Source organism: Portunus trituberculatus, chromosome 38 (assembly GCF_017591435.1).
Source record: "Portunus trituberculatus isolate SZX2019 chromosome 38, ASM1759143v1, whole genome shotgun sequence".
Classification (NCBI taxonomy): Eukaryota; Metazoa; Arthropoda; class Malacostraca; order Decapoda; family Portunidae; genus Portunus; species Portunus trituberculatus.
This window is the reverse complement of record NC_059292.1, coordinates 26519105-26529320: the sequence shown is the minus strand read 5'-3', so window position 1 is coordinate 26529320 and position 10216 is coordinate 26519105. Positions and strand designations below refer to the sequence as shown.

At 40.9% G+C, this 10216-nt stretch overlaps 1 protein-coding gene across 1 annotated transcript; it reads left to right on the top strand.

The window, feature by feature from the left end:
• The first annotated feature begins 6061 nt into the window (after positions 1-6061).
• LOC123514994 lies at positions 6062-9961 on the top strand. The gene is made up of 4 exons (XM_045273305.1): positions 6062-6289; positions 6673-6815; positions 8253-8346; positions 9648-9961. Exons 1-4 carry the CDS (start codon positions 6287-6289, stop codon positions 9828-9830), a joined length of 423 nt encoding a protein of 140 aa, XP_045129240.1. The 5' UTR covers positions 6062-6286; the 3' UTR covers positions 9831-9961.
• Positions 9962-10216: the final 255 nt, after the last annotated feature.

The following is a 10216-nucleotide window of genomic DNA, read 5'->3' as shown; positions in this document are numbered from 1 at the left end:
ACTGTGTGTGTGTGTGTGTGTGTGTGAGATTCACCTCTGTGTATGTGTGTGTGTGTTCCAAATCATGATACACACTATTGCTCAGTGTCTAACTAAAAAAAAATCACTGTTGTCTCAAATTCGTTATCTTCCTACCTAGTACTCGGTCTTATCTTAACATCACATACATTCTTTTCTTTTTATGTCCAGTTCATCATTACTATGCATATCCATATGAACACTATTTCCTATTGACTGATTCATAAAGAAGACCTCACGTCAAGGCATTGTTTTAAAAGATGGATGGTTCTATTACCTGCCTAAATTTAGAATTCGTCTTTTTGTTTTTTCTTGTATTAAATAAATCTACTTATTCCTTTATATCTGCATTTCTCGCATTTTTTTTTTAAAGTATCCAACAACTTGTTAATATGTCACGATAACTTGAATGTACAGACGGCTCCGTATCTTCTTACCCTTATTTTCACCTACTTATATATGTCAACTCGGGACTCTAAGAGGTAAACATCATTAGCTAGAATCTGTGACGCATATTAAGCCACACCTTTCTCAGTTCCACTTCATGTCAGTCTCCCCATACCCACTCCCTCATTGTTTTTATTTTTCACTTAATCCTCGATCCCTTTCACCGCCATCTAATCAACCCCCCCCTTCTCTCTCTCTCTCTCTCTCTCTCTCTCTCTCTCTCTCTCTCTCTCTCTCTCTCTCTCTCAGGATAATAAATGCAATGTAACACACACACACACACACACACACACACACACACTGATAATATTAATAATAATAGTGCTGCTGCTGTTGCTATTACTATTGCTACTGCTAAGCCCCCACCACCACCACTATTAACTACTACTACACTCTCTCACACAATTCATGCATATCAGGTTGACAAGATATGAAAATTCCCGGGAAACACTGGACATTGAAGGAAATGTTGACGAAATGGCGCGGGAAGGAAGGAGGTTGGGTGTTGGTTGTGTCCGCTCCTGTTATGGTGTGCGGTCTGAACGGGGATATAACCATTACCTTGTTTATAGATAGATTTATCTTCGGGGTTAATTCAGACTTTACTTCACTCTTTGAGCCTGGAAAACACAAAGAAGTGTAGGTAAACATTGGAAGGCTCCAGTGATGAGCCTAAAATTTACGTACGTAATTAATTTAAAAAAATCGCGAGAAGAAAGAAGACGCCCAGACTGGAATGCATTACATTTTTAGTCGCAACAAATACTTAAACTAATAATAAATGTATAATAACATTACCGAGTTTATTGTTTACAAAACCAAGTCAACGATCCGCATGTACTCCTCACTAACGGAGCCACGGACACACTATAATGTCGAGAAGGATATCGTAGCCGCATTACATTATATTACATTTTCTGAATACGAAAATTTTTTACTTTCCAGCTAAATAAAGAAAACACTAGTTCCTCTTCGTATAAAGAATTTTTGTTTTGTATTTTGCCACCATAGAAAATTGGAATTTGAGAATGTTTATCGTTAGACTAGGCCCTATATATTATTGGATATTACTATTTGGGTCATATTTTTCATATTCCTCAAGTCTTACATCAAACACCAAAACAGTCCTGGACGTGCTGATCAAAAAACACTAAAATAATAGAATGACCAAGGTATTATTTCATCAAGAAACAAAAGACACATCTGGACAAGATCTTGTTACGGATTGTAACTTGATTTGCATTTCTATCAACAGATTAAGTACCAAAATAATGCGAACTCCCCTAATTAAGGAGAAAAAAAATATGATATAAAAAATTTTTGCACCTTTTCTCAACTGGTCCATCTCCTCTCCATTTTCCTTCACACTCCTCTTCTCCCTCCACCTCCTCTACCTACTCCATCACAGCGAGCTATTGAATCACCCGAAAATACCTGCAAAACACTCGAATGTTCCCTAAATATGAGAGGAAACTTCTACCTTGGCTGCTGCAGGACGGTGCTAGGGCTCGCTGGGTGTTTGGCGGGTGCTCAACGGGGCTGGACAGGTTTTGGCGCCAAGGATGCCAGGGTTGGACTTACCGAGACTGGGTAAGGTGAGCTTGGTGTAGTGTTGTGTGGTGTTGTATAGTGTGGTGGTGGTGTGGTGGTGGTAATAGTGGTGTTGTGATGCGGTGATGGTGTCTGGTGGTTGTGCAGTGTGGTGGTGTCTGGTATTTATGTGTGATAGTGATGGTGGTGGTGCTGCGGTGTTGTGGTGGTGTCTGGTGGTTATGTAGTGTGACGGTGTGTAGTGTTTGAGTGTAGTGGACTGTTGGTGGTATCTAGTGGTGCTATGGATGTGGTGATGGTGGTGTCGTGTGATGTGATGTGGTATTAACAGTACATATACACAAACGTAACTGCCATGTGTGTGTGTGTGTGTGTGTGTGTGTGTGTGTGTGTGTGCCGCGCCTGTGTGGGAATCGGAAAGCTGTATTAATGGTGTTTAACTTTTAACTACCACCTGGCGTGTGTGTGTGAGAGAGAGAGAGAGAGAGAGAGAGAGAGAGAGAGAGAGAGAGAGAGAGAGAGAGAGAGAGAGAGAGAGAGAGAGAGAGAGAGAGAGAGAGAGAGAGAGAAGCATTGAGTGGGGAGGATGGACAGGGAAAGGGGATGTGGAGGAGACGAGGATGAAGGCAGGCCTATAATACACATCAGAGGCGGCTTAGCCTTAGCCAATGACAGCTACCAAGAAAAAAAAAAAAAAAAAATGGCAAGCCACTTTTGTTAGAATCACATGTAGGAAAACTGTTTTATCAAGAAGGGAGCCGACTGTACCAATGCTCTATTCATTAAATTACTACTACAAGTACTAGTACTACTACTACTACTACTACTACTACTACTACTACTACTACTACTACTACTACCATTACTACTACCACTACTACTACTACTATTACTGCTACTGCTGCTCCTACTGATGCTGCTGCTGCTGCTACTACTATTACTACTACTACTACTACTATTACAACTGCTGCTGATACTTTTGCTGTTGGTGCTGGTGCTGGTGCAGGTGCTGGTGCTGCTACTGCTGCTGCTGCTACAGCTGCTGCTGCTGCTGCTGCTACTACTACTACTACTACTACTACTACTACTACTACTACTACTACTACTATTGCTGCTGCTGCTGCTGCTGCTGCTGCTGCTGCTGCTGCTGCTGCTGCTGCTGCTGCTGCTGCTGCTACTACTACTACTACTACTACTACTACTACTACTACTACTACTACTATTTGTGTGTGTGTGTGTGTGTGTGTGTGTGTGTGTGTGTGTGTGTGTGTGTGTGTGTGTGTGTGTCAATTATAATGTCAATCGAACACTATGATACTCATGAAATCTACTGAATAACACATCCCCCAAAAATTTTCAGCGAGATGTACTGACAGGAAACAAGATATTCCAATTCACATCATTTATCACTTCTCATCATCAGTTTATATCGAAGATGAAGACTCGAAGCAGATAGAGAGTTGTGAAGATCAATCAAACAGATAAGCCTGCAGGTGTTGTATCACAGTGAGCTGCGCCAATGAAGCCTCAGATGGAGCACTAATGGACAGGTGGGAGAGAAAAAAAGAGGAGTTAGGGAAAGGTTAGATACATAGTAACCTTGAGAGGCGACTGACGGCTGGGCTGGCATGTAGAAACGAGCTCATGGTATATAATTATTTTGTTATCTTCATATACATTTTTTTCCTCGATTTATTTTCACTATATTAATAAACTTTTCTTCCTTTTTACAATATGCAGAGAGAGAGAGAGAGAGAGAGAGAGAGAGAGAGAGAGAGAGAGAGAGAGAGAGAGAGAGAGAGAGAGAGAGAGCACCAGTGAAATATATATATAGCTAATAAGATCAACTAGGTGCAGTATTAGAGGGAGGAAGATAACTGGCGAAAATTCAGGTAAGGTACGTTTGGGAAGGGAAAAGGGAAGAATATGTTACATGAAAGTTTCCGAAAAATATTCAGTGAAAATAAATAGAAAGGAGTGAAAATAAATAGAAAGGCTGTTATAAATTATGTGTAATCCTCGAAGTCAGAAGAGGCATCCTGGCATATATGTAAATAGATATACATACATACATACATACATACGTAACTTTAACTTAAAATCTTGCTCAGTTTTACGGGGAAAGTCCCTAACTTTACTCTGGGACAGGGTCATCACCGAGGTCATCAACATTCTTTTCTTTTTTTGTTTTCTTACTCACAAACAGGCCTATGTCAGTAAGTATTGAACAACAACCGGAATAGTGATGAAAAAAGAACAAAAAAGAGATAAAAAAAAACCCAGTAAACAAAATCTAATACTGGTGGCATGAAGGTGTGAAATATTCTAGGGAAAGTCCTGGGGTGTGTATGTCAGCCTCTCCCTCTCCGTCTCCCAGCGATTGCAGTAGTCTAATAATAATGCTTTTCACACATGCGCATTTTGTTCCTATAGAAGCAAAAGGTAAAGAGGAATTCCTGTTGTGCTAAATCAGGCCGTGGCTGTGACTGACCGTTGATATCAGTCTGGCTTATCTTGTTTTTCATTCTATATATACATTATTTTTCTCGATTCATTCCCTTGCTTCATATTATCATTTTTTTTTCTTATTTAACAGGTCGAGAGAGAGAGAGAGAGAGAGAGAGAGAGAGAGAGAGAGAGAGAGAGAGAGAGATACAACGTCGTCCTACAAACATGACAAATGGAAATTCCGGAATCCAATTAGTTTTAATGGCTCTGAGCGCATGACATTCCAGTGAGACACAGACAGCAGTACATAATCATACCAGGTACCTTCGGAAAGATCAAAAGGCAAAATAAATTGAACATATCAGAGACCTATTCGCTGCCTGAGTTTGTACACTGCACTACACTATACACAAGGTAACCAAGAGCCACTGTAGAGACGATTAATTAAGTATAAGTGATATCGAGAGAGAGAGAGAGAGAGAGAGAGAGAGAGAGAGAGAGAGAGAGAGAGAGAGAGAGAGAGAGAGTCATGCGGATGGACACTCACAACACTATGGAAGTAAATGTGGTATGCTAATTGATTTCTGATCCTGACTCTACACACTGCCAATATATTCTGCTAACCAGTGCGTCCATTATAGTGATTAATTCCCTCTACCAGTACCACGTGACCTGGTTCAAGCGGCACATTAGAATTGTCGGTTTATCAGCCAGTCAACCGATTAATAATCAATTTTGCTACACGCATGAATTCTCACGTGATATAACAAACCTCTACTTCTCTCTCTCTCTCTCTTAAGCACACTTCCTCTTCACCTCCTTATTTTCAGGATAGTACTTGAATTGATAAGCTGAGAAATATAACGAGGTGAACACAACTGGCGTGGAATGACACGTGTGGAAGGAAGAGAAGATTTGCACAAAAATTTCTACAAATCTACACATTGCAGCGTCTCAGGAAGTGGTATAAATAATGCGATAACCTACCTACACGAGCTTGCTAGAGGCGTGTCATTGATTACACCCAAGTGGGCTTATACTGCGGTTATGGTAAGTCCAATAGCTTTGAGATTATAATATGTTGCTCGCTGGTGTAAAGAAATTCTATTCTGTAAATTTTATCAAATTTAGATGAATGTTAGGGGAGACTCGGTAGCTGTATAATTAGTGTTTAACCTTTGAACTACCACTTGATGTGTGTGTGTGTGTGTGTGTGTGTGTGTGTGTGTGTGTGTGTAATGGGAGAAGAGGAATGTGAATGATGAAAGAAAGACGACCTAAGATACACGTGAGAGACAACTCTAGCCAATGATAGTTGCCTTCCCCGTCCTGCGTCAATGATAATAATAAAAAAAAAAAAGATGACGGATGTTACTTTGTTTTAATATAGGTAAGAAAACTGTTTCATCAAATAGGAAGGTGATTGTACATGTAGCGTTCATAATGCAGTGATACATTCTTGCTGAAGTGAAACGTCGATAAGAGTTGGCATGATAAATGTGATGGGCGGGGCAGGCGACACGCTCACGGTAGGGATGCATCTCTCACTCTCTCTCTCTCTCTCGTGGAAATTAGTGAAAACCGCAAGTAAGAGAGGGAGAGAGAGTCATACATATGAACACGGCAGTCTCATAAAGAATCAGTGATCAGTGCAGACGGCTAAATACAAGAGTGTGCGTGGTTGTGGTGCTGAGAGGAGACTAGTTACGGCTGACACGTCCGCACTGATATACTTGTGTGTAGATAGCGCGAGAAAGTGGCCCAGAGAGAGGGGAGAGAGGGGGGAAGAGAAGTAGTGTCTCAGTATTTCCTCTTCTATAAAATGGTAAGAAGAGTTGCATATCAGCGTCCTTTTCATTTATTTACTTACTCTTTTTTACATCAGAGGCGAAGATGCCAGCTAAGTACAATAATATAATCGAGATGCTGACAAAAATCTTCTTGAAATATGGACCCGCATTCCAAAACACTTTGCTCTTTCACCACCACTATTTTCAAAGGCCACAGGGATACTTAACTGGATTGCTAAGAGTGTTTATCTTATTGATATAGAAATCCTGTTGATATTTAAATAGAACCATAAAAAAAAAAACATTATTAATATCCTCTATCACATCAACAAGAGTCTTTTGAAAGTTGTTGAGGAGTGGGCAGGAGTAATTTGGAATATGGTCTCCGAGATGACGAGCATCACGCGACGCCTTTCAGCACCTTGCGTGGCAGTGGTGGGCGGCGGTGTGGCTGGTGGTAGTGGTGGCAGCCCTGACGGTTAGTGGCAGCGAGAAGTGTGAGGACGTCACCATTTGGGCAGAGACAACCAAGTTTCGGAAGGTCCCTGTTACTTTACACAGGTAAGATTACTTTTATTACATTTATTTCTTACGAATGAGAGATTCTGGCTCGGGGGAAGAGAGAGAGAGAGAGAGAGAGAGAGAGAGAGAGAGAGAGAGAGAGAGAGAGAGAGAGAGAGAGAGAGAGAGAGAGAGAGAGAGAGAGAGAGAGAGAGAGAGAGAGAGAAGTTCAATAAGATGCCAGTCTACAAGGAATATTGTCCCCACTAAAAAATACCAATTTTACGAGAAATATCTTAAAATCTTCCTCTTGAAATGGTTTAAGTCACAGGCAGTAGGAAATACATAAGTAAGAAATACATAAGAGTTTCAGAGTTTAGTAATAAAAAAGATGAAGGACTGAGATTACTATGGGTAACTCTTGCTCTAGGGACGGGGACATAATAGAGATGGGAGAAAGTAGAAAGCTTCGTGCAGTGAGGTCTCGTTATGGAAGGAAGATATGCAGTTAGTATGCACACCACCACCATCACCACCACCACTACTATTACTATTAGAGCGATTTTGATAACGGGATTCTCTACACTGAGATACCATAGCCAGGACACGAGAAGAGTTATTGTGGTGCCCTTGTACTGTCTGCTGTAGAGAGAAGGTATTCCAGTTGTGTTGCAGTTCTGTAATATCAAACCAACAGCAACAACTTCAAATAAACAAAACAATAACAAGACTAGGACGGATGAGGTCAATAAAATGATCAAGTATTTCCTTCACGCTACTGCCGCTTTTGTTGTTGTTGTTGTTAGTGGTGGTGGTGGTGGTGGTGGTGGTAGCGGTGACGGCGATGGTGCCTCCGTTGTTGTTGTTGTTGTTGTTGGTGGTGGTGGTGGTGGTGGTTGGTGGTGGTGGTGATGGTGATGGTGGTGGTGGTGGTGGTGATGGTGATGGTGCTGCTGCTGCTGCTGCTGCTGCTACTACTACTACTACTACTACTACTACTACTACTACTACTACTACTACTACTACTACTACTACTACTACTACTACTACTACTACTACTACTACTACTACTACTACTACTACTACTACTACTACTACTACTACTACTACTACTACTACTACTACTACTACTACTGCTACTACTACTACTACCACTACTACTACTACTACTACTACTACTACTACTACTACTACTACTACTACTACTACTACTACTACTACTAGTGAATGAAGCGTGTATGGAATTTGAAGTGAGTGCATTGTGTCATATTTCTGTTAATAAAAAAAAAAAAAAAACCCGCAGTTTTTGTTAAGTAAATAAAAATTGTAAATATTAGAAACATAAGTATAATCAAAATAAATAAAAGGTTAAATAAAATAATAATAAAATGGCCTAATACCCAGGCCACGGTGATGGCAAAAAAAAAAAAAAAAAAAAAAAATTATCACCTTCACAAAGACCTCACGCCCTTCACCTCCCTCTCGTCCCTCCGGCAGACACTGGATGACCTATTACTCGACGAACCAGTACCTGACAGAGTTCGTCGTCTCCACCAAGTCCATCCCTTACTTCGTGACGCAGACCCAAGTGGTGAGTGACAGCGCAGACCAACCACCACTCACTTCCTCCCATACTACTCCTTTTCCTCCTTTCATTCTCGTTCTGTTTCATTTTCGCCATCTCTCTCTCTCTCTCTTTCTTTCGTTATCATCACTTATCTCAGTCTCTCTTTCTCTCTCTCTCTCTCTGCTTGCGTTCAGCCCCTCCCTCTGCAGTTCACCCCCCTTCCATCAATGTTTAAACGAAACCTTTACGTGCATAGATCCATTAAAAAGAGATGGTGAGGCGTGCCACATATCTGATCATTTTCTGCACGCTACAAGTGGAAAAAATAGGTGCAAAACACGCTATTATCATGATTATAACCTTAGCACCTTACCTATCTACCTGTATATACCCTTCTTGTTATCCACCTATCTACTTACCTAGCTAATGCAAAACAGGCTATTATCATTATTTCAACTTAGCACCTTACCTATCTACTCTCATACCTTCCTAGTTATCTACCTATCTACTTACCTGGCTAAATATCTACCTACCTACCTTAATAATTCACTACTTGTTTAGCTACATGCCTACCTATCTATATACTGACACATACTTTAAAGCACATTTACCTATGGACCTATTTATCTATCTATCTATCTATATACACACATAATTGCCAACATACATGCAATACATACAGAATTAGATACCAGCATGTCAATTCAGTGTAAATGGTGCTGCAGGAAAGGTATCAAATTGTCGCCATAATCACGTTGAGAGTCATGGGTGTGGCGTGCAGCGTGTCAGGTGTGTTATTAGCGTTCCAGTGAGCAAGACGTGTCCCCCCCCATTCCGCCCCTCCCAGCCCTCGCCTCCCCCCCCACCCTCCACACCAAGCTGTCATGCAGGTGATGTGTGCCATGCTCGTAAACTCTCCCTCCTCCAGGCTCCAGGCAGGTAAAGATAAGGTGTTGAGGAAATAAGTTGGTGAGTAAGGTATCGTAAATTTTTGAGGAAGTTTTGTGATGCTTTCGTTTATGTTTTTTTCTTTCGTGTCTGTCTGTCTGTCTGTCTGTCTGTCTCTCTCTCTCTCTCTCTCTCTCTCTCTCTCTCTCTCTCACTTAATTGCTGTTCATCTTCCTCTCCACTTAGAAGAAAAAAATACTTCTAATTATAATCATGAACGCTTAAACACACACACACACACACACACACACACACACACACACACACACACACACACACACACACTTCCTGAAATATCACTCCGTCCCTACACTAGTACTATCACCACTCCCGTCACCACTACCACCACTACTATACCACCACCACTACCTCTCCAGATGCCGAGTTACGTGACGAAGCTGGCCACTCTGCCCCAGCACGTGACTCATAGCGTGTACACCACCTACGTCCACACCGACACGTACTCGAAGAAGGCTTACTACACGATGACGGTGGAGGTGACGCAGACCCTCACGGAGACTGTATGCCCGGTGAAGGAGCCTGACGACTTCATACACTGAGAGGGATGGAGATAGATAGATAGATAGATAAAGAGATAGGTAGATAGATAGATAGATAGATAGGCAGATACATAGATAGATAAATAGAAAGATAAATAGCTAATTAGATAAACAGGAGGTAGATGGATAGGTAGATAGATAGATAGACAGATAGATAGATTGATAGGAAAGTAGATGGGTAGGTAGATAAATAGATAAATAGATAGATAGGTGGGTAGGTAGCTAGGTAGGTAGGTGGATAGATAGATAGATAGATAGATAGGCAGATAGTGGATAATATATATATATATATATATATATATATATATATATATATATATATATATATATATATATATATATATATATATATATATATATAGAGAGAGAGAGAGAGAGAGAGAGAG

What these genes read in the sequence shown, in the direction of transcription:
- LOC123514994 (XM_045273305.1), top strand. An exon ending in GTCCCTGTTACTTTACACAG is followed by an intron (nt 6,816 to 8,252) that starts GTAAGATTACTT and finishes TCCCTCCGGCAG; the next exon opens with ACACTGGATGACCTATTACT. An exon ending in TCGTGACGCAGACCCAAGTG is followed by an intron (nt 8,347 to 9,647) that starts GTGAGTGACAGC and finishes CTACCTCTCCAG; the next exon opens with ATGCCGAGTTACGTGACGAA.